The sequence below is a fragment of the Hypanus sabinus genome, chromosome 2 (assembly GCF_030144855.1).
Source record: "Hypanus sabinus isolate sHypSab1 chromosome 2, sHypSab1.hap1, whole genome shotgun sequence".
Taxonomy (NCBI): Eukaryota; Metazoa; Chordata; class Chondrichthyes; order Myliobatiformes; family Dasyatidae; genus Hypanus; species Hypanus sabinus.
This window is the reverse complement of record NC_082707.1, coordinates 207,416,095-207,441,243: the sequence shown is the minus strand read 5'-3', so window position 1 is coordinate 207,441,243 and position 25,149 is coordinate 207,416,095. Positions and strand designations below refer to the sequence as shown.

Here is a 25,149-nt window from a genome sequence, read left to right as displayed (position 1 = left end):
GACAGGCACGAGGGGTGTGTCTGACACACTGAGGGCCTTTGTTGATACTGGGAGCAGCTCCTTAGCAATCAGGATCAATAAACACAGTGGGCCCCAAGCAGTAATTACCCATATTTACCCAGTACTGAGCCCCCCTTCCTAAATCCCAGCAACTAATCTATCATCCCTCCCAAAGGTAATCATTCTGAACATTACCCCTGAAGGAATGAAAGGAATCGGTACTTTGTCTCACTGTTGCTGAAGTTCTTTCTGTCGGGGAATCTGTGCATCTGGTGTAGGATTCTTCCTTCCCCGTTGGACGTCTCCAGCTGTTGTTCCGTTCAGTCTCTCTTCTCTTCAGAGTTTCAATGTAGTAGATTAAATTCAGGAAAGTCAGTCGAATCTAAGGATGAAGGGCCTTTTCCTTAGATTCAGCATCCTGATCCTTGGACTACATCCCTGCCTGCTCTGCCTGTGGTCTCCAGGTGATCAGAGTTTAAATCCTGCCCTGAAGTTGCATCTCATTATGATGTCACAGTGGCCTTGTGATGTCAGAGTTTGACCTCTCCAAGTGGTCACACCTCAACATCGGCACATTTAGTATTGTCATTGGCTGGGTTATAATGACATCATGAGGATGAAAGGAATAACTTAAGGAGGATAAGTCACCTGGACCAGATGGACTACATCCCAGAGTCCTGAGAGAGGTTGCTGAAGAGATAACAGATGCATTGGTCATGATCTTTCAAGAACCATTTGATTTTGGTATGGTCCCAGAGGATTGGAAGATTGCAAATGTCGCTTCACTCTGTAAGAGGGAAGGAAGGCAAAAGAATAGGCCAGTTAGCCTAACCTCATTGATTGGGAAGTTGTTGGAGTCTATTATTAAGGATGAGGTTTCGGGGTACTTGCAGACTGATGATAAAATAAGTCAAAGTCAGCATGGTTTCTGTAAAAGGAAATCTTGACAATTCTGTTAGAGTTCCTTGAGAAAGTAACAGAGTGGACAAGGGAGAGGCAGAATATGCCATTTACCTGGATCTTCAGAAGGCATTTGATAAGATGCTGCACGTGAAGCTGCTTAACAAGATAAAATCCTATGGCATTACAGGAAAGATACTGGCTGACAGGCTGGAGGCAGCGAGTGGGAATAAAGGACCTTTTCTGGTTGGCTGCCAGTGACTAGTGGGGCTCCTCAGGGGTCAGTATTGGGACCATACTTTTCACATTGTTTGTCAATGATTTAGATCATGGAGTTGATGGCTTTGTGGCAAAGTTTGCAGTTGGTGGAGGGGTAAGTGGTGCTGAGGAAGAAATGCAATTGTAGCAGAACTTAGACAAATTGGAAGAAGGGGCAAAGAAGTGGCAGATGGAATACAGTGTTGGGAAATGTATAATAATGCACTATGGTAAAAGGAACAACAGTGTGTACTGTTAACTAAATGGGGAGAAGGTTCAAACATCAGAGGTGCAGAGGGATTTAGGAGTCTTCGAGCAAGACTCCCAGAAGGTTAATTTATAGGTCGAGTCTGTGATAAAGAAGGCAAATGCATTGTTGGCATTTATTTCAAGGGGAATAGAATATAAAAGCAAGGAGATAATGCTGAGGCTTCATAAGACACTAGTCAGGCCATACATGAAGTGTTGTCAACAGTTTTGGGAACCATATCTCAGAAAGGATGTGTTGTCATTGGCGAGAGTCCAGAGGAGGTTCACGAGGATGGTTCTAGGAATGAAGGGGTTAACATATGAGGAACGTTTGGCAGCTTTGGGCCTGTACTCACTGGAATTTAGAAGAATGTGGGAGTTGGGGGGAAAGCTATCGAATATTGAAAGGACTAGATAGGGTGGATGAAGAGAGAATGTTTCCTGTGATGAGGGTATCCAGAACCCTAGGGCACAGCCTGAATTGAGGGGTGACCCTTCAGAACACGCCAGAGAGACTGCAGTGGAGGCAAGTCCGTGAGTATACCTAAGGCAGAAGTTGATCATTTCCTGATCGGTCAGAGCATCAGAGGATATGGCAAGAAGGCAGGTGAGTTGGATCTGGGATCAGCCATGATGGAATGGCAGAGCAGACTCGATGGGATGAATGGCCTAATTCTGCTTCTATGTCTTACAGTTTTATGGTTTATAATTAACACTGTTTTTAATTAACATTCAACAGCAATTTTTTTTCTATCTGAACAAAATGTTAGTCACTTTTCTTGCCATCCACAGGCAACAGAAACTACAGAGAAAGGTGTCAAACTACAAGATGTATGAAGACTACCTCCTGAATGTTATTGACAAATTACCAGAAAGTGAGTACAGGATTTTCAGTTTAAAAACCGAACTTAAGAAGTTTAACTGAAATAAAATTTCTATGGTTCAAACTAGTATCTTTAAATGTTTACCCCATTTAAGTTTATTTTGGTAGATCTGGTGATTCCACATCGCCTGTACTATTTAGAGGCAGTTCCTTAGCGTTTAGAATGGGGTTCTAGTTTTGAGAACGTTTCGTCTCACAGTGTCACTCAGTTAGGCCGTGGAGTTCTGTTGGAATTCTTATGTATGGACCCTTCATGGGAGCCTGTCTTTCCTCTGCACTTGGGTTCCATCATTGCCAGCTCAAACTATGACAGGGAAAGATTCTGATTCACTGTGTGCCATTCTTTGCCACTGAACCACATGCACCCCCCTGGGTCGCCTCAGGCTCGCTCAGCTCGTTCTCATCTAGGGGGAGCAGCCTTCGGCCCCGCCAAACTGGGTAATCAGCTGGTGTGGATGCTGTGTGATGTCCCCGCCTCGCCCAAAAACAGACAGTTCACCATATGCGATTAAATGATTACAATTTATAAAGATTACTATAAATGTGATTAATAATGATACAGTATACATGAAGGATAAGAAAATACAGAAAAGGCGCCAAACTTATCAAAGTCCAAACCACTTCATGCACAACCGTTGGAGCTCAATTACTGAAGTCTTCTGGCCACCAATTCCCTCCGAACTCCTCGATTCGCAGTTCAGGACCACCTGAAGTGGTCAACCAAACACATCTATCCTCATCTCCTCTCCTCGGGGTACCTCCTGGCCTTGGACCCCTGCTTGGGGTCCATTCCTCGCCCAGTTTACAGCATTGCGTCCTCTCTTTCTCACCCTGGTGTGCAAGGGGAAGCCAGGATTTTCAAAGACCTTTCTTGCCTGGGCTGTCTGCACTCTATCTGTAGACTAAATTTACCTGGATGGTGTCTGTTAACCCTTGCTTTACTGCAACTTCCACGCATACCTTTTTCATATTCTTGTAGATCACAATATAATCAAATCCAGTATATTGAAGTTCTTTGGGAGTTCTGATAGTCCATGGGGCATTGATAGATCAATGATTGGAACAATATGTTTTTAAAATAAAAATGTTAAGCATTACCTATCATAAAAACACAACAACCAGAGGATGATTGGTGCCTTTAACAAAGAGAAATCTGGTTTTAAGGCATATTGTAAAAGGTAAGAGATGGGAGCAGAGTTAAGTCATTCAAACAATCAAGTCTGCACTGCCATCCCCTCATGCTTGCTATATTGCCCTTGTCAACCCCATTCTCCTCCTTCTCACTGAAACCTTTGACACCCTGACTAATAAAGAACCTATCAACCTCTGCTTTAAATATTACTTGGTCTTCACAGCTTCTGTGGCAATGAATTCTACAGATTCACCACCCCTCTGGCTAAAGAAGTTCCTGCTCGTCTCTGTTTTAAATGGATGTCTCTGTGTTCTGAGGCTCTGTCTTATGGGAAACATCCTCTCCACATGCACTCTGTCAAAGTCTGTCCATGTATTCCATTCCCTTCATTACCATGCGCACACACACACACACACACACACACACACGCACGCACGCACGCACACACACACACACACACCAGCATTGAGGATATATTCAAACGGTGATGCCTCAAAAAGGCAGCATCCATCATTGAGGACCCCCATCGCCCAGAACATGCCCTCTTCTCATTGCTACTGTTAAGGAGAAGGTACAGGAGCCTGAAGACACACAGTGAACAATTCAGGAACAGCTTCTTCTGCTCTACCATCAGATTTCTAAATGGACGATCAAGCCTGTAAACTAACTCACTCAATGTTGCTCTTTATACACTACTTGTTTAATTTAATTTAAGAAACACACATATAGATATAGATACTTACTGTAATTTCTAGTTTTTATTCTTATGTACTGCAATGTAAAGCTGCTGCAAAACAACAAATTTCATGACATATTGCACCGATATTAAACACACAGAGGGAATTATTCTAACTGCCAGCTTGTTTTTCAACATTATAGTGGGTGATTGCAGTATTTATTTTAATCTTGCTTTACGTTGCAGATTACCTGGAGGATAGTGCAGAATCTCTGGTGATGTGTGTCATTGAAAAATATGAAACACTGCGATCCACCAACGAGATGTTGGTGAATAATCTGAGCAGGTTGTCCGATGAGCTGGAACAGCAACAGCACAACTTTGAAACGTTGCGCCAAGAATACGACACCTCGAAACTGGTATGACAGCATCTATTGATTTAATTGTAGAGATACAGCACCGAGCAGGCCCTTCCAGCCCAACGAACTACGCCACCCAGAAAACCATTACAGGACCCTAACCTAATCACAGGACAATTTATAATTAACCTACTGACTGGAAATTCAGAGGAAACCGGAGCATCTGGAGGAAACCCATGCAGTTACAGGGAGAACGTAGGAATTCCTTAAGGAGGATGCTGGAAATTAACTCCTACCCCGACAGACGAATTTGTAACAGTGCCATGCAGTGACTAAGTGTTCTTTCTGCTGTGAGAAGCTACTTTATGTCTGTTCACAAACGTGAGGATAAAGGGAGACCAAGAATTTGCCCATATTTTGTATACATCCAATGATGCCATAATATTAGCTGTATTTAATAATAATAATAGCTTATTTATAGAGCACTTTCCATACAGACAATGTAGTTCAAAGACCTTTATAATGGGATAAAGTGCAAACATGAAAATAAAAGACAAAAAGATGTTGGTTAAAAGCAAGGTTAAATAATTGGGTAATTTAAAATAATTGAACTGTCAAACGAGTCTGCATCCCTTATAGCTTTAGGTACTGAATTCTACAGTTTAGGAGTGTATTTCAAAAAAGCTGACCTGCTAATTATCTTTTGAACTGGAAATGCTTATTGGGCCATTTAATATCAGAAAACAAAGTCAGCCAGTGGTTCTTTAGGGTCAGGTAGTCTTTTCCCCTTTGGTGTTTATGGCCTGCATATGATTTTTCAGATTTTATTTTCAATTTCCACCATTTACAGTTTTTGCAATCTCATTCTCCATCCCTTAGAATTTACAAAGTGATGAGTCAGGAGGAACAAAATCACAGTAAGATCTGCTTCTGCAGTACCACAATTGCTCATACCTTAGTCTACAAAACCCATTTTGCAAAGGACCCTGAGTCTGCCAGGCTGAGCCTGAGTTTCCGGTTATCTCTCCTCGTCCTGACAGAGAATCTCAGAACAGTTTCTCTTCCCACAGGTGCTGTCTGAGCTAATGAGTGTTTCCAGCACTTCTGGTTTGTTTTGCTTCAGTCTTCTCTTTTCTACGGGGAGTGAATGAAACCTTGCCTATCTTTTCCAGTGGTTTTAATCTCCAAGTACAGTACTATTAAATATCTCAAACATGAGAAAATCAGCAGATGCTGGAAATCCGAAGCAACACACACAAAATGGTGGAGGAGCTCTGTAGACCAGGGAGCATCTATGGAAAAGAGTACAGTCAATGTTTCGGGCTGAGACCCTTCTTCAGTCCTGATGGAGGGTCGGCCTGAAACGTCGACTGTTTACTCTTTTCCATAGAAGCTGCCTGGCCTGCTGAGTTCCTCCAGCATTTTGTGGGTGTCTATTGAATACCTGTTTCTTGCTCTCTCCAGTGTTTTGCTGGTATCCCCTGAATGCATCTCAGCTTTTTATCTCAATTCTTCCTGGTCAGGGAGGAAGAGATAAGATATCCAGTGAAAATTAGTTTCACTGGAACCCCCTACTAGACTGACTTACATTATAGGAACTGACTTTGGATCTCCTCCGGGTGTCATAGCTTTTCCCAATCTACCTACACACTTTTGATCATTTTAGCTTCTGTATGAAAGGGCTGCGGCTCCTTTCAAACATTGCCAGCTGGTATTACCTTCTGCTTCTAGTTGTAGTAACTAGCCCTCGGGTGATCAGGGTTGACCATGGATCTTGTGTCCTAGCTGTACACAAGCCAGGGCAGTACGATATGGAGAGCAAGCGGTTGCCCATACAGCAGGCTCCCCCTCCATGCAGCTGATGAATCAAAGACAATTTGGCAGCAGTGGCATCACTGGAGTTGTCAATCAGCATTAAACTCAACCTAGGACAGCTTTATGGACTCCGACTCCAGATTTGTCCTTGGTGTTTACTTCTAAAGCCTTCCCTATGTGTGGGTATGAGTGTTCCTTCTCCAGAAAGAGTTGCTGACAATGACTGATGAGCCCCATCTCCTGGAAGTGACTGGTTTTAAGGTGCCAGTCACCTGCCTTTTCCCCTTCTCCTGCCAGTAGAAACGATCATTCTGGTGGCCCGATCAGCGGCAGGAACAGCACACAGCGAGGAGGGTTCTCACAGGTCAGCAACACTCATTTAAAAAGAGAGCTTCTCGGACATTCGTTGTCATCCTGGTGGCCCGATCAGCGGCAGGAGCAGCACGTGGCAAGGAGGTTTCTCACAGGATAGTGGTGTTCACTTAAAACAGGAGCTTCGCAAGAATTCAGTGTCATCCTGGTGGCCCGATCAGCGGCAGGAGCAACACGTGGCAAGGAGGTTCCCCATGGGTTGGTGGGACTCGTTCAAAAGGAGAGACACTCATTTAAAAGGAGAGCTTTGCAGGCATCCAGTGTCATTCCAGCAGCCTGATCAGTGGCAGGAGTAGTGCACAGTGAGAAGGCACTTGTTTAAAAGGAGAGCTTCACGGGCGTTCATCTTCATTCCAGCCCACAGCGGCAGGAGCAGTGCAGAGAGGAGTAATTAAAAGTACAGAAGGGACACGTGGAGCGGCCATTGTTGGAGTGGGCCAGTGGTGAGAGTGGGAGTGTCAGGCTTTGGCCCAAAGGGGGCTTCAGTTCAAAAGAGGTGTTGGCTCTGGGTAAGTTGCCAGGTAAGTTTCTGTAAGCTTCCCTTTTTTTCTTACTCTGTCAGGGGCACTTAGTGCAGTTTAAATGGCCATTGTGTGTTCTTCATGCCAGATGTTGCAGACCCAGGAGACCCAGAGTGTCCCAGGGAACTACATCTGTGTGAGGTGCACCTGGCTGCAGGTCCTTGAAGCCCCTGTTAGCATGCATTGTACTAAATTTTCTATACCTTCCCCAATATCACTATACTCCTTCTGTGGTAGGGACAGCTGAACAGTTGAGTGTGCTACAATTCTGAAGAATGGCTGTCCTGTATCAAGAAGGAGACTAGAACAAGTACGATGGCAGAGTTGGAAACTCCATTGAAAGGCCTGGATAAAGTGGGGAAGTGGGAGGAGGGTGACATGGACACCACCACACAGTTAAGGCAAAGTCCCATTGAGTAACATGGCCTGCTTCTGAACTGCTAACACAGCTCAGCTGTGTCAATATTTGGGTCCATTTCTGCAACAGTCATGTTATGAACATTGTGTCCTTCATGATTGAATGAATGAACTAGCTCAGACAGCAGGAATGCTATGACTTTCTGGTTTGAAAGCTGGCTGTGTTCCTCGGCTCAACAGATACTGTGACCTCAGCTTCTGGCACATTGCTGAGGACTATTAACCACCAGTCTTATACAATGCAGAGTAACACACGCAAAATGCTGGAGGAACTCAGCAGGTCAGGCAATAACACACAAAATGCTGGAGGAACTCAGCAGGTCAGGAAGCATCAATGGAAAGTAATAACCTATTGAGTTTTCAGGGCCAGACCCGTCTTCAGGACTGGAGCAGTGGAATTTCCCAGTAGCCAACCATTTCAATTCCAATCCCCATTTGTGTCAGTCCGTGGTCTCTGCTTCTGACTTGAGGCCACTGTCAGGTTGGAGGGACAATGTCTCATATTCCGTCTGAGTAGTCTCCAATTTCCACATTCCTCCCTCTTCCTCATTTCCCCTCTCTGGCCTCTTAACTCTTCTCTTGCCTGTCACCTCCCCCTGGGTCCCTTCCTCCTTTCCTTTTTCCCATGGTCTACTCTCCTCTCCTATCGGATTCCTTCTTCTCCAGCTCTTTAACTTTCCCACCCACCTGGCTTCACCTATCACTTTCTAGCTTGTCATCCTTCACCACCTCCCCACCTTCCCACCTTTTTATTATGGCTTCTTCCCCTTTCCTTTCCAGCCCTAATGAAGGGTCTCAGCTGGAAACGCTTCCACGAACGCTGCCAGACCTGCTGGGTTCCTCCGGCATTTTGTGGGTGTTGCTCTGGACTTACAGCATTTGCAGAAACGCTTGTGTTTATACTTTGCAAGGACAATTCACTTATTTTCGTTCAGAATTGAGTCCTTTTTTGGGTCTTTGTTTCCAAACAGATGATGACTAGCCAGCTTTCACAGCTCCAAATGGAATATGATGACAAAAAGGAGAAGAACAAACGGATGGAACAGATATTAAATCTGCACAGAGGCAACCTCATCCACCAGGTAACTTGTAAAACGATTAAGGAGAATTTTTTTAAATGATCAAGATGGATGTACTTTTTAGTAATGCCATAAACTCGGTTGGTAATTACAAGGTATTAGTGTCGTTTATAAAAGATATTAACAATACATAGTTACATCTTGTTATATAATTTCACTGGACAAGAAAGATTTTTCTTCCTGAATACTTTTCTGTGTATCTTATAAATTTTGGACTGCTGATCATGAAAATTGCCATGAAATTTCCCTATCATGCAGCATTTTTTGAAATCACATAATTGTTATTTCAATTCATAATCCAAGTCAGAATAACTGATGCCAAGATTAAGGAAGGCATTTTTGTTGGTCCACAAATCAAACAGGTCATCACTGACAATCAGTTTGAAGAAGTTTTACAGGGACTGGAGAAAATCACATGAAATGGATTCAAGGATGTTGTTGAAAAATTTCTTGGCAACTGCAGAGCACCAAACTACGTGCATCTGGTTGACAACATTCTTCAAGCATACAAAACCATGCAGTGCAACATATCACTAATGACTCATTTTCTGCATTCCCATTTAGACTTCCCCTGCAAATCTTGGTGCTGTCAGTGACGAGCATGGTGAAAGTTATCAGGGCAACTGGAATCCATCAATGCTGACTGATTATTGTTGAAAACTTAAGCAAGAGACCTTAGACACTAAGTACAAATGAAAATTATCAACAGAACATATTTAGCTTAGTTGAACTATTGCAAAACATCAGTACCATTATGCAATTAAACACATTGTATTCAATACTGTAAAAGTAAATTTCTTGTTTCTCCAAATTCCTATGTCATATAAGTAGTCTGAAATTATATTTGTGTTCAGCTTCAAGCAACCTACCATAAACAGAAAAATTTCTGAAGAAGCAATACTTCTGAAAATATTTGTCGTCTGGTGTTTTCAAATCTAATTTATGCATGGAGTATTTACTTCAGCTAGGTCATAGGCCTGTACTGCACAGGGACAGGCCCTTAAGATCACAATGTTGTGCCGAACCAAATAATTAGTCATCAAATTGTCAACTGAACGACACAAAGACCCTATCCTTCCATTTTCCTCACATTACTGTGAAAGGGAATGCGCACTGTGTTAATCTCCACAGTCAGTAGAATTTCCTAGAGTCACAGAAAAGTACAGCACAGAGGCAGGCCATTTGGCCCATCATGTCCGTGGCAAAATCTTTTAAGCTGCAAACTCCAATCGACCTGCACTTCTCTTAAATGTTGAAACTGAGCTCACGTGGACCACTTGTGCTGGCTTTCATTCCACACTCTCACTGCCCTCTGAGTGAAGAAGTTTTCCTTCATGTTCCCCTTAAACTTCACACCTTTCACCCTTAACCCATGACCTCTAGTTGTAGTCCTTCCCAACCACAGTGGAAAAAATCTGCTTGCATTTACCCTATCTCTAACCCTCATAATTTTGTATACCTCTATCAAAACTCCCCTCAGTTTCCTACATTTCAAAGAATAAAGTCCTAACCTATTCAATCTTTCCTTATAACTCAGGTCCTCCAGTATTGACAACATCCTTGTAAATTTTCTCTGTACTCTTTCAACCTTATTTATATCTTTTCTGTAGGTAGGTGACCAAAACTGCACACAATACTCTAAATTAGGCCTCATTAATATCTGATACAACTTCAACATAACATCTCATCTCCTCTGCTCAATACACTGATTATGAAGGCCTCTTTAACTCCCTTCCCTAATTCTGACTGTTACCCATCTCTGCATCCTCTCTTCATATGTTGTCTCTTTTTTTAAACTACTTTCCTCTTTCCTTTCATCTGAATGGGTTTTATTATTTGAGTTTGTACTCTCTGTAATCTCTTTGGGCATGATAGTGATTGTGAATGTATACTATAGTATGACAGCCATAGAAGTGGATTCAGCAAGATCAGGGCTAAGATTGTTTACAAAGTACTGGAAATATCCAGTAGCTCAGATAATCCCTGTAGAGAGAGATATTCATCCAGAGCACATCAGATATTACAGGAGGATCTTGCTTAAAATTTTCACCTGTTAAAATGTATTGGTGAAATTTATGCAACTGATCTCTGAATGGTTGATGTACAGGATGCTGGTGTGTGAAATATCAAAACTGAATTGGAGACTACACAGAGAATGTTTTGGGCTGAAACTCGTCAGCAGGACTGGAAATGAAGGGGGGAGGGGATGAAGCTGGAATAAGAAGGTGGGGGAGAGGAAGGAGGGTAAACTAGAATGTGATAGGTGAAGCCAGGTGGATGGGGGCAGGAAGATGAAGTCAAAGACAGAGAGGAGATAGGTGGAGAAGGTTAAGGGCTAGTGAAGGTAGGACCATGGGAGAAAGGGAAGGAGGAGAGACACCCGAAGAAGGGGGGGGTGATTTTAGGCAGGTGAGGAAAAGAGGTAAGAGTGGGGAATTGAAGAAGAGGGAAGGAGGAGGTAAAAAGAGCACTGGAAGTTAGAGAAATCAGTGTTCATGCCATCAGGTTGGAGGCTGTCTAGACAGAATATGAGGTGTTGCTCGTCCAGATTGAGAATGGCCTCATCGTGGCAGAAGAGGAGGCCAACATATCAGCCCTGAGCCTGGATTTTCGGGCTGGATCTGATGAACATAGAACATAAGGAAACAGTGGTTGATTTAGTAGCTAATGGGCATATCTGCATTTCTACCCTTCATACCAGCTGTAACTATTGGCTATTAACCATTAGACATAGGACCATAATTAGGCCATTTGGCCCATCGAGTCTGCTGTACCATATCAACATGACTAACTATTATCCCTCTCAACCCCATTCTCCTACCTTCTCCCTACAACTTTTCATGCCCTGGCTAATCGAGACCCTATCAAATTCCACTTTAAATACATCCAGTGACTTGGCCTCCACAGGTTATCCACTCTCCGGCTAAAGAAACTCTTCCTTATCTCTATTTGAAAAGAGTGTCCCTCTATTTCGAGGCTTTGCCCTCTTGTCCTAGACTCACCCATTACAGGAAAAATCCTCTTCACATCCACTCTGTCAATAGACAATAGCCAATAGGTGCAGAAGTAGACCATTCGGCCCCTTGAGCCTGCACCGCCATTTTGAGATCATGGCTGATCAACTACTATCAATACCTGGTTCCTGCCTTGTCCCCATATCCCTTGATTCCCCTATCCATAAGATACCTATCTAGCTCCTTCTTGAAAGCATCCAGAGAATTGGCCTCCACTATCTTCCGAGGCAGTGCATTCCAGACCCCCACAACTCTCTGGGAGAAGAAGTTCTTCCTTAACTCTGTCCTAAATGACCTACCCCTTATTCTCAAACCATGCCCTCTGGTACTGGACTCTCCCAGCATCTGGAACATATTTCCTGCCTCTGTCTTGTCCAATCCCTTAATAATCTTATATGTTTCAATCAGATCCCCTCTCAATCTCCTTAATTCCAGCGTGTACAAGCCCAGTCTCTCTAACCTCTCTGCGTAAGACAGTCCAGACATCCCAGGAATTAACCTTGTGAATCTACACTGCACTTCCTCTACAGCCAGGATGTCCTTCCTTAACCCTGGAGACCAAAACTGTACACAATACTCCAGGTGTGGTCTCACCAGTGCTCTGTACAAATGCAAGAGGACTTCCTTGCTCTTGTACTCAATTCCCTTTGTAATAAAGGCCAACATTCCATTAGCCTTCACTGCCTGCTGCACTTGCTCATTCACCTTCAGTGACTGATGAACAAGGACTCCTAGATCTCTTTGTATTTCTCCCTTACCTAACTCTACACCGTTCAGATAATAATCTGCCTTCCTGTTCTTACTCCCAAAGTGGATAACCTCACACTTATTCACTTTAAACGTCATCTGCCAAGTATCTACCCACTCACCCAGCCTATCCAAGTCACCCTGAATTCTCCAATGCATCCGCAATTTCCAGGGCCACCTCCTTTAGTACCCTAGGATGCAAACCATCTGGACCTGGGGATTTGTCACCCTTCAGTCCCATCAGTCTTCTCATCACCGTTTCCTTCCTAATGTCAATCTGTTTCATTTCCTCTTTTACCCTATGTCCTTGGCCCAACCATACATCTGGGAGATTGCTTGTGTCTTCCTTAGTGAAAACAGATCTAAAGTACTCATTAAATTCTTCTGCCATTTCTCTGTTTCCCATAACAATTTCACCCAATTCATTCTTCAAGGGTCCAACATTGTTCTTAACTATCTTCTTTCTCTTCACATACCTAAAAAAGCTTTTGCTATCCTCCTTTATATTCCTGGCTAGCTTGCGTTCGTACCTCATTTTTTCACCCCATATTGTCTTTTTAGTTAAGTTCTGTTGTTCCTTAAAAACTTCCCAATCATCTGTCCTCCCACTCACCTTAGCTCTGTCATACTTCCTTTTTTTTAATGCTATGCAATCTCTGACTTCCTTTGTCAACCACTGTGGCCCCTTTCCCCCCTTTGAATCCTTCCTTCTCTGGGGGATGAACTGATTTTGCACCTTGCGCATTATTCCCAAGAATACCTGCCATTGCTGTTCCACTGTCTTTTCTGCTAGGCTATCCATCCAGTCAACTTTGGCCAGCTCCTCCCTCATGGCTCCATAGTTTCCCCTGTTCATCTGCAACACTGACTCCTCCGATCTGCCCTTATCCTTCTCAAATTGCAGATAAAAATTTATCATATTATGGTCACTACCTCCTAATGGCTCCTTTACTTCAAGATCACTTATCAAATCCTGTTCATTACACAAGACTAAATCCAGAATAGTCTTGTCCCTGGTCAGCTCTCGTATAAGCTGTTCCAAGAATGCATCCCGTAGGCACTCTACAAACTCCCTATCCTGGGGTCCAGCACCAACCTGATTCTCCCAGTTCGCCTGCATGTTGAAATCCCCCATAACTACTGTGCCATTACCTTTGCCACATGCCAATGTTAACTCCCTATTCAACTTGCACCCAATATCCATGCTACTGTTTGGTGGCCTGTAGACCACACCCATTTGGGTCCTTTTGCCCTTACTGTTCCTCAGTTCTATCCACACAGACTCTACTTCCCCTGACCCTATGTCCCCCCTTGCAAAGGACTGAATCTCATTCCTCACCAACAGGGCCACCCCACCCCCTCTGCCCACATTTCTGTCCCTACGATAGCACGTATACCCTTGTACATTAATTTCCCAGGTCTGATCTTCCTGCAGCCATGTCCGTTATCCCAACAACATCATAGTTACCCATTCGCACCTGAGCTTCAAGCTCATCTGCCTTATTTCTGACACTTCGTGCATTCAGATATAGAATTTTTAGGGTGTTCAATATTTGATAGGTTTCAATGACATCCCTTTTCAGTCTTCTAAACTCCAGCAGGTACAGCCTGAAAATGATCCATTGTTCCTCATGCCTTTCTTGCCTGGAATCATTCTCGAGAACCTCCTTTGGACCCTCTCCAATGCCAGCAAATCTTTTTTAGATAAGGGACCTGATACTCTTAAGTGCGGTCTGAGCAATGCCTTATAAAGCCTCAGCATCACATCTTGCTCTTATATTCTTTTCTTTATCAATCACTTTTATTAAGTTTCAAATAGATAAACAAAACAATGGTAGTGATACAAAGAGATCAGGATTACATTAATAACAGTTAACGTATACGTAAACAGACTCCGAGTAACGTGTAATCTAAGCCTCCCAATCTCTTAGTAACTAACCATGAGAAAGATTCAAAGAAAAAAGATTTTTACAAGATATTTTTACAAGATACTAAGGCTAAAATATCTTTCCAATATTCTCCCAAAGAGGACAAGACCAGAACATAGGTGTCAAAGAAGCTACCTCAGACTTACACCTGTCACATCGTGCTCTTATATTCTAATTCTCTCAAAATGAGTGCTAACATTGCATTTGCCTTCCTTACCAGACTCAGCCTGCAAGTTAACCTTCAGAGTGATCTGCACAAGGACTCTCAAAACCCTTTGCGCTTCTGATATTTGAAGTTTCTCCCCATTTTAAAAATAATCTATATCTTTATTCCTTCTACCAAAGTGCATGACCATACACTTCCCTACACTGTATTCCATCTGCCATTGTCTAAGTCTTTCCACAGACTCCTGCTTCCTCAGAACAACCTGCCCCTTCACCTATTTTCATTTTGTCTGTAAGCCTGGCCACCATCAATTCTGTTATCCAAATCATTGGCATATAATGTGAGAAGAAGTAGTCCCAATATCAAACCCTGTGGAATGCTACCTGTCTCCAGCAGCCAACCAGAATAGGCCCCGTTTATTGCCACTCTTTACCTCCTGCCAATTAGCCAATCTTCTATCCCTGCTGGGATCTTTCCTGTAATACCATGGGACCTTATCTTGTTAAGCAGCCTAATGTGTGGCACTTTGTCAAAGGCCTTCTGAAAATCCAAGTACACAACATCCACTGACTCTCATCTGTCTATCCATCCTGTTATTTCCTCAACAAATTCCAACAGATTTGCCAGGCAATGATTTCCCCTTCAGAAAACCATGCTGACTTTGGCCTATTTGATCATGTGCCTCCAAGTACTCCAGAACCTTGTCCTTAATAATGGATTCCAGCATTTTTCCAACTATTAAAGACAGACTAACTTGCCTATACATTCCTTTCTTCTGCCTCCCTCCCTTCTTAAAGAGTGAAGTTACATACGCAAATTCCTAGTCTCAGTCTCAGAATCAGGTTTATTATCACCGGCTTGTGATGTGAAATTTGTTAACATAGCAGCAGCAGTTCAATGCAATGCATAATATAGAAGAGAAAAAGATGATAAAATAAAAATAATAACAATAAATATATAAATTACAATATAGGTATATTGAATAGATTTTTAAAACGTGCAAAAAAAAGAAATGTGTATTAAAAAAAAGTGAGGTTCTGTCTTCTGGAACCATGCCAGAATCTCGTGATTCTTGAAAGATCATTACTCATGCCTCCACAATCTCTTCAACTACCTCCTTCAGAGCCCTGGGGTGTAGTCCACCTGGTCCAAGTGACTTATCTGTTTTCCGACTTTTCAACTTCCTTAGTAATGGCGACTATATTCACTTCTATCCCCTGACACTCTTGAATATCTGGCAAATGGCTAGTGTTTTCCACAGCGAAAACTGATGCAAAATACTTTTTATGTTCATCTGCCATTTAATGGTTGTTTTCAAAATGTGCTTGTGTTTCTTAGAGTGAAGAGGTTGGCGCTCTCCTATTGGCTATTAACAATCTGGCAGATCAGTGCTATGTCAAGCATTACGGGACATTGGAGGAAATGTTGATTCTGACAAAACTGAACATGGTAAAGGTCAGAACGTTTAACTTTTTATTCTATATAAACGTTGTTTCTTCTCCCTGTGCATTGTCAGCCATCACCATTTGGAATTCAACTCATCTAATTTGGATGTTCCTGTGTCTCTAATTTCTAGCCTTGTTATTTCCAATGAGTTCTTATCTTCCTTTCAGGAAATTGCTCCACAGTTTGAATGTTCACCTCTCTGCTGGCATCAGGAAGAAGATCCAGGAACCTTAGGAATCACACCCCCAGGTTCAAGAACAGGTTCTTGAACAGAGGGGATAACTTCACTCAACTTGCCCCACCCCACTTCACTGAATTGACTTCACAAACTATGGACTCACTTTTAAAGACTCTACAACTCGTCTTCTTGATATTTATTGCTTATTTATGTAGTATTATTATTATTTTCTTGTCTCTTTGTATTTGCAGTTTGTTGTCTTTTGCACACTGGTTGTTTGTTCATCTCTATTGTGTGTGGATTTCCATTGATTCTATTCTGTTTCTTTCTGCTTACTGTGAATGCCCACAAGAAAATGAATCTCAGTGTAGTATATGGTGACATACGTGATTTTTAATAATAAATTTACTTTGAACCTTGGGCTTTTCAACTTGCAATGTGCTTATCCAAGGCCCTTCTGTCCGTACTCTAATTCACCCCACCATGACAATCGTCTTAGTTCAGTGTTGGGGTGAGTGAAATTGAGTGAAGCTATCCCCTTTATTCAAGAGACTGGTGGCTGAGGGATAATAACTTTTCCTGAACCTGATGGTGTGAGTGCTGAGACTCCTGTACCTTCTTCCTGATGGTTTTTATACAAGATGACGTTTTTTAAAAATTTAGAGATACAGCATGAAACAGGCACTTCTGGCCCTTTGAGCCACACTGCCAGCAACCCTGATTGAACCGTGGCCTAATCACAGGACAATTTACAATGACTGATTAGCCTACTAACTGTGGGAGGAAACTGGAGCACCCAGTGGAAATCCACACATTCAGTGGGGAGGATGTACGAACCCCTTACAGACGGTAGGAATTGACATGCTGAGCTGTAGTAGCGTTGTGCTAGCCACTACACTACCCAGGTGCCCTGTGATCTGAAATAATCAGTCCTACAGAACGTTACCAGGTATCCTTATAATAATGTTTCAGGGCTGATTTATGTCCTCTGCTTGTATTACAGGAATTCATCTTGGAAAAGCAAATGATTACCCAAATGGCATCACACATGGATCCAACAACAACCAGTAGTACCTCAGAACAAATTCAGAATAAACCAGGAGTAACTAATAATGCAAAACAACAGACCAATACATCTCTCGCAAATTCCACTAAAATGGTATCCCAACAAAAGAATTTAAAAAGTCAATACATTCCAAAGAGAATCTGATATTTACCCCTGATCTACAAGGACTATTAATCTATGATAGCTAGTGGATAGTGTCATGATATTACAGTTTGGGGCATTCCAGAGTCCAATTCTGAGTACGTCTGTAAGGAGTTTGCACATCCTCCCTTTGGAATGCATGGGTTTTCCCCAGGTGCTCTGGTTTCCTCCCATCATCCAAAGACGTACCGGGTAGGTTCACTGGTCATTGTAGATTGTCCTGTGAACTGAACTGGACTGAAATATGACTTTTGTGTTTTATCTTCTGTGTTTTCGCTCTTTTATTGTTGCTGTTTGCACGATTTTTTTGCATGGGGAGGGGGGCAGGTTTGATGTTTTTCTCTGAACAGGTTGGTTCCATGGTTCTTCTTGGTTTGTGACTATCTGTGGGGAAGTTGAATTTCTGGGCTGTATACTACATACATACTTTGATAATCAATGTACTTTGAAGCTTTGATTAGGTTAGGGTTAACCAGCGTTGTGGGGTTGCTAGGCAGCATGGCTCGAAAGGCCAGAAGGGCCGTCTCCATGCGGTATTGCTAAATAAATAAATAAGTACCTGATAATGTTAAGGGAGAAGTAATTGGCAAAGGGAAGGGGTGCAGTGCAGATTCTTTACGTGAATGTATTCAGGCATGACAAAAGCTGACTGGTACAATAAACAGCTTTCTTGTTCACAAAAGGCAAATAAAAATCTTGCAGCAGAACTCCAGCTTTAAGATTTTCAATAATAGTTCTTTGAAAACCACAGAGCTGATATTTGACATGTTCATGAGTGGAAAATAATGGTCATGTAATATTTAATTCTGTGTATGTGTTACCTTATTTGTATCAAAGTTGTGTATATTTGAAAAAAACACAATTGAATAGCAAACGATGAATGATGGATCATGAAAATGAATGGCAGCATGAACATCAATTTCTCCTTCTGATAATTTTCCCCCTCCTCCTTCCCTCCTTTTTTTATTCCTCAATCTGACCTCTTATTCTTTGCATTTAATATTTCAGGAATATTTGAGTCATCTTGTATATATAATTGTTGATTAAGTATTCACTTGCTTAAATAATTCATTATGAGTTACAATGCCTATGAAAAGTATTTACCCCCTTTGGAAGTTTTCATGTTTTATTGTTTTCCAACACAGAATCACAGTGGATTTACTTTATCTTTTGACACTGATCAACAAATAAGAACAGAAAACAGAATGCCTAGAGTTGTAATAGTGTGACACTAGCTGTTTTTTAATCAAAATATACTTTATTCAAAAATAAAATTATGTACAATAAATCATTCAATGACTCTCAGTCCTTTACAAATGTTTCCATTGCAGTCTTTACATTCCCACAGTTTTGCCACCCAGGTGGCACTCTGTTACTTCATATTTACATACACTTGTTGTTAGACTTCCATGGCGTCCTACGCCCTCTGGGTTGTAAGTTTTTTTTGTAAGATGCTCTTCACTTTAGTGCCTCTATCAAATCTGAATGGTGTCCCCACATGGACTGATACCAAACATGAGGTAACACAACCACATTTTACCGTGGTCATTTTCTGTCACATGGAGATACACTGTTGTGTATTTAATATTTCAGTTGTGTTTGAGTAATCTTATTATTGGTCGATTTAGTATTCTTGTTCTTTAAATAGTTAATAGTTGATTCTATGTAAAAATATGTTAATTGCATATGTCATCATGCTATCATGTGATATGTACGTGCTTTACTTAAAGTAAACACAAAGTTCCTGGACTCCTGTATGTTGTTTGAATTAATTTAATGTTTTAAAGTTAGAAACCATAACATTGGTGATGAGGTATTTTTAAAACGAACCTGAGAGGGCTTCCAAGCCGTTGAAGCAGAACAAGGCGTTCAAAATTTTAAAAAAGGTGCAAGAGCACGGGCAAGTAAAAAAGAGCCCAGCATGTGCAAAAATGGTCTTTGCAAGAGAAGACATGATTGACTTTTTTTTAAGTCAATAAAAAACAGAAGAATTCATGGGTTCATAAATAGTGAGTTCTGAGTGATAATCATTTTTTAATCCAAAATAGCTGGATACATTGAAAAGATTAATGAGTTTGATTACATGATGTGTAATTGGCTCATGTATACTGAATTATTGGAACCGTATTTTGAAGCAAATGAAATAGTCGGGGAGAAGCGAGTTCCAATTTTGCTGAGTGCATTAGATTTAAAGGCATACAGCTTGCTTCAAAGTTTGACTGCTCCAACTAAACCAACAGAATTTAGCTTTCCGACTATTGTAAAAATGATGCAGGAATACTTAGAACCAAAGCTATTATTAATTGCAGAGTGCTTTAGGTTTCATTAGCGTAATCAAAAAGAAGGGGAGTTCATTTCAGCATAGATGGCTGTATTGAAGCAATTATATAAGCATTGCCTGTTCAGTAATGGTCTTAATGATAGACTAAGAGGTTGTTTAGTTTGTGGAATCTTAAAAGAAAGCATTCAAAAACTCCTAACTGAAGTACAACTTACATGTAGAAGAGCAGTGGAAATCGCTGTTTCCATGGAAACTGCAGACAGAGATGCAATTGAGTTGCATTCAGAAATGAAAGCGAGTGTGAAAAAATTGTACAGTCTAAACAGAAATCGACCTGGTCGAACATGTAGTGTTAAGTTGTGGCAGGAGCTCACATTCTCCAAACAAATGCAAATTTAAAGGTGAAGCTTACGGAAATTGCAACAAAGTAGGGCATATGCAAAGAGCAGGTTGGACAGACAAACATAAGCTGTCTACACAGGGAAGAAGAAAGAGATGGAGAGAAAGAATGTGAATGAGAAAGAGAGCAGGAATGTGAGAGGGAAAAAGGAAGGGAGGAGAGTTGTCAGGATCGCTACCTGCAATCTCAGAGTCAACTCCTATTATTTCACAGCCACAAGTCACACTGGCCAAGCAGAGCGATCTCACTTGTCAAGAAATACATTATCACACAAGAGTAAGAAATCCTTAACAACAATTAAATCTTTCTGCCTGAATGGGACAATTAAAATTTACTGTGGTTGTATTATATAGTATCCTGTGTATATAATTGAAATGCATTCTCTATGGTGTTGGAGTTTATCACTAAGCAGGGAGGAGTGTCGTGTATTTAATATTTCAATAATTGTTAAGTAATCTTAACTATATATATATTTGTTGATTAAGCATTCCTGTTCTTTCAATAATTAATTACTGGTTATATGTATCAATACGTTAATTGCATACGTCATCATACTACCATGTGATATGCACGTGCCTCGTTTAAAGCTAGCTGGAAGTTGCACCTGTATTCCCAGACTCCTGCGCTTTCTTTGAGATAATTTAATGCTTTGTAGTTACAAAACATAACAAGACCATAAGATATAGGAGCAGAATTCAGCCATTTGGCTGATCCATTTCCCTCTCAACCCCATTCTTTTGCCTTCTCTTCCTATCTCTTCATGCTTTGATCAATCAAGAAGCTAGCGACCTCTACCTTAAATTTACCCAATGATGGCGTCCTCAGCTGCCCGTGGCAACAAATTCCACACATTCACCACTCTCTGTTCCTCCCATCTCTGTTCTAAATGGATGTCTGTCTAATTGCCTGATGTTCCTGATGAGATGATGTTAAAGGTATTTCAGCAGGGTCAAAAACAAAAGAAAAGTATCTAGAGAATCCCATATTAACAAGGAATGCATCGAGAACATCTCAGTGTGGTAACTTAATGGATTGAATTAAAATTAGCCATTATTTTCTACTTGTATCATCATTGCAAATAGGAAGCATTTTTTCGGATGATTTGATCTCAATTCATTTCTTAGTTCTATTTAATCTGATAAAATTAGTTTCATTACTCAAAAATTATTGTTCACTGACAATCACTCATACTGAGTCCACTGCCATTTGTAGTGTCACATTTTGCAATTATGGTTGCCCCACTTACAGTACTAGCTGGACATTTATCTGAGTCTATTTTGACTGACCTTGGATATGACCCAGACAATGGGGTGTGGAGCACTTCGGAAGCAGATCTGAAGCAAATGATGATTTTGAACGTCGGAGCAGCTCGAAGAGTCAACCCCTGCTTTTGCTTAAACACGTTTTATCTTGACAATCAGGTCAACATCAAGATTCAAGATTGCTTGATGTCATTTAAACACATCTAAATGGAGTGCTCTCACAGGACATGCTGTCTTCTCGCTGCTGCTATCAGAAAGAAGGTGCAGGAGCTTCAGGACACCACTAAGTTTAGGAACAGTTATAGTACCTATAAAAAGTATTCACACCCCTTCGAAGTTTTACAACATTGAATCACAATGGATTTAATTTGGCTTTTTTGACACCAATCAACAAAAAAGACACTTTGTGTCAAAATGAAAACAGATCTCTACAAAGTGATCTAAATTAATTACAAATATAAAACACTAAATAATTAATTGCATAAGTATTCACCCCCTTTAAGTCGGTATTTAGTAGATTCACCTTTGACTGCAATTACGGCCTTGAGTCTGTGTGGATAGGTCTCTATCTGCTTTGCACATCTGGACACAGCAAATTTTCCTCATTCTTCTTTACAAAACTGTTCAAGCTCTGTCATATTGCAGGGGGATCATGAGTCCTTTTCCAGTCCAGCCACAAATTCTCAATTGGATTGAGGTCTGGACTCTGACTTGGCCACTTCAGGACGTTAACTTAGTTGTTTCCTGTGTAACTTTGGCTTTATGCTTTGGTCATTTTCTTGCTGGAAAACAAATCTTCTGCCAAGTCGCAGTTCTCTTGCAGACTTCACCAGGTTTTCCTCCTGGAATTCCCTGTATTTTGCTGCACTCAATTTACTATCTATGTTCACAAGCCTTCTGGGGCCTGTTGCAGGGAAGCATCCCCACAGCATGAGACAACCACCACCATGCTTCACAGTAAGGACGGTGTGTTTTTGATGGTGTGTGATGTTTCACTTACGCCAAACATGGTGTTTAGTCTAATGGCCAAAAAGCTGAATTTTGCTTTCATCAGACCATAGAATCTACTTCCAGCTCACTACAGAGTCTCCCACATGCCTTCTGGCAAACTCTAGCTGAGATTTCATGTGAGTTTTTTTTCAACAGTAGATTTCTCTTTGCCAATGTCCCATCGAACTGGGACTGGTGAAGCACATGGGCAACAGTTATACGCACAGTGTCTCCAATCTCAGCCACTGAAACTCGTAACTCCTCCAGAATTGTCATAGGCCTCTGGGTGGCCTGACTCACCAGTCCCCTTCTTGCACGGTCACTCAGTTTTTGAGGATGGCCTGCTCCAGGCAGATTTACAGCTGTACCATATTCTTTCAATTTCTTGATGATTGACTTAACCGTACTCCAAAGGATATTCAGTGACTTGGAAATTTTCTTGTGCTTTCCAATTACCCTTTTGGGGAGTTACCTGGAATGTTCTTTTGTCTTCATGGTGTAATTTTTGACAGGATACTGACTCACCAGCAGTTGGACCTTCCAGATACAGGTGTATTTTTACTACAATCAACTGAAACTCCTTGACTGCGCACAGGTCTCCAAAAATAGATCTCCATTTAACTAAGTATGTTATTTCTAATACTATCTGGCTGCACCAGAGATGATTTGGTGTATCATTTTAAAGGGAAGGGGTGAATACTTATACAATCATTTTGTGTTTTGTACTTGTAATTAGTTTAGATCACTTTGTAGAGATCTGTTTTCACTTTGGCACGAGTCCTTTTAGACCGTAAGACTTAGGAGCAGAATTAGGCCATTTGGCCCATCGAGTCTGCTCTACCAATCAGCCATTGCTGAATTCATTTTTCCCCTCCTCAGCCCCACTCCCTGGCCTTCTCCCCCGTAACCTTTGATGTCGTGTCCAATCAAGAACCTATCAATCTCTGCCAGAAATACACCCACAACCTGGCCTCCACAGCTGCCTGTGGTAACAAATTCCTCAAATTCACCACCCTCTGGCTAAAGAAATTTCTCCGCATCTCTGTTTTAAACAGATGCCCCTCTATCCTCTTCTGTTGATCAGTGTCAAAAAAGCCAAATTAAATCCACTGTGATTCAACGTTGTAAAACAATAAAACATGAAAACTTCCAAGGTCGTGAATACTTTTTATAGGCATTGTATTAACCCTCAACCATCAAGCTCTTGAACCAGAGGGATTAACTTCACTCAACTTCACTCACACCATCACTGAACTGTTCCTGGTAACCTATGGATTCACTTTCAGGAACTCTTCATCTCATATTCTTGATATTTATCATTTATTTATTTGTTATTATTATTTCTTTCTATTTGTTTTTGTACAGTCTGTTATCTTTTGCACACTGGCTGAACACCCAAGTTGGTGCAGGTTTTCATTGATTCTGTTATGGTTATTATTCTATGCATTTATTGGGTATGCCCACAAGAAAATGAATCTCAGGATTGTATATGGTAACATATATGTACTTAGATAATTAATTTACTTTGAGCTTTGAACAAGTGTAAAGAACAAAGTAATTGCTACTCCACCTCCGATGCAGCACAAAAAAGCCCACAATAATAATTAAAATACACAATAAAATATAAATAAAAAACAAGGGAAAATCTGCAGACGCTGGAAATTCAAGCAACACACACAGAATGCTGGAGCTCAGCAGGTCAGGCAGCATCTTTTGAAAAGAGTACAGTCTTCAGCAGGATTGGAGAAGAAGAAGATGAGGAGTGGGGTAAAAAGTTGGGCAGTGAGAGAGAAAAGCCAAATAACAGGTGAAATCAGGAGGTGGGGGGGGGGGTGAAGTAAAGAGCTGGGAAATTGATTGGTGAAAGAGATGCAGGGCTGGAGAAGGGGGAATCTCATAGCAGAGGACAGAAGACCATGGAAGAAAGAAAGAGAGGAGATAAGGGGAAAGAGAGAAAAGGGGATGGGGAATGGTGAAGGAGAAGTGGAGGCCATTACTGGAAGTTTGAGTTACTGATGTTCATGTCATCAGGTTGGAGGCTACCCAGACAGAATATAATATGTTGTTCTTCCAACCTGAGTGTGGCCTCATCGCGACAGTCAAGGATGCTATGGATGGACATACTGCAATAGGAATGGGAAGTGGAATTAAAATGGATGATCACTGGGAGATCCTGCTTTTTCTGGCAGATGGAGCATAGGTGCTTGGCAAAGTGGTCTCCCAATCCACATTGGGTCTCACCAAGATACAGGAGGCCACATTAGCATCACTAGAAGCAGTAGATGATGCCAACAAACTCACAGGTGAAGTGTTGCCTCACTTGGAAAGACTGTTTGGGCCCTAAATGGTAGTGAAAGAGGAGGTGTAGGGGAAGGTGTAGCACTTGTTCCGCTTGCAAGGATAAGTGCCAGGAGGGAGATCAGTCGGGAAGAATGAATGGACAAGGGAGTTGTGTAAGGAGTGATTCCTGTGGAAAGCAGAAAGCAGGAGGGAGAGAAAGCTCTGCTTGGTGGTGGAATCCCATTGAAGATAATGGAAGTTGTGGAGAATTATGTGCTGGATGTGGGGGCTGGTTCGGTGGCAGGAGGATGGGGTGAGAGCAGACGTACGTGAAATGGAAACGATGCAGTTGAGGGCAGCGTTGATGGTGGAGGAAAAGAAGCCCCTTTCTTTGAAGAAGGAGGACATCTTCATTCTGGAATGAAAATCCTCATCCTGAGAGCAAATGCTTTTACTAGTAACAGGAAGGGAAGGGGTATAGTCCAGGTAGCTGTGAGAATCAGTAGGTTTATAATAGTCATCAGTAGATAAGCTGTCTCCAGAGAGAGACAGAGAGATCGAGAAAGGGGAGCGAGGTGTCGGAAATGGA

The 25,149-nt window shown here is 41.6% G+C and overlaps 1 protein-coding gene across 3 annotated transcripts in view; it reads left to right on the top strand.

The window, feature by feature from the left end:
• The window catches only part of si:ch1073-416d2.4 (coiled-coil domain-containing protein 42 homolog), a 69,267-nt gene extending 50,234 nt beyond the window's left edge, over positions 1-19,033 (top strand). Inside the window, exons 5-9 of one of the 3 annotated variants that reach the window (XM_059962647.1) lie at positions 2,200-2,282; positions 4,345-4,517; positions 8,554-8,664; positions 15,855-15,965; positions 17,144-19,033. In XM_059962647.1, coding sequence (XP_059818630.1) covers positions 2,200-2,282; positions 4,345-4,517; positions 8,554-8,664; positions 15,855-15,965; positions 17,144-17,350 — 685 coding nt within the window. In that variant the 3' untranslated portion in view covers positions 17,351-19,033. The other 2 variants (XM_059962642.1, XM_059962654.1) reach the window with 2 other exon arrangements.
• The last annotated feature ends 6,116 nt before the right edge of the window (positions 19,034-25,149 follow it).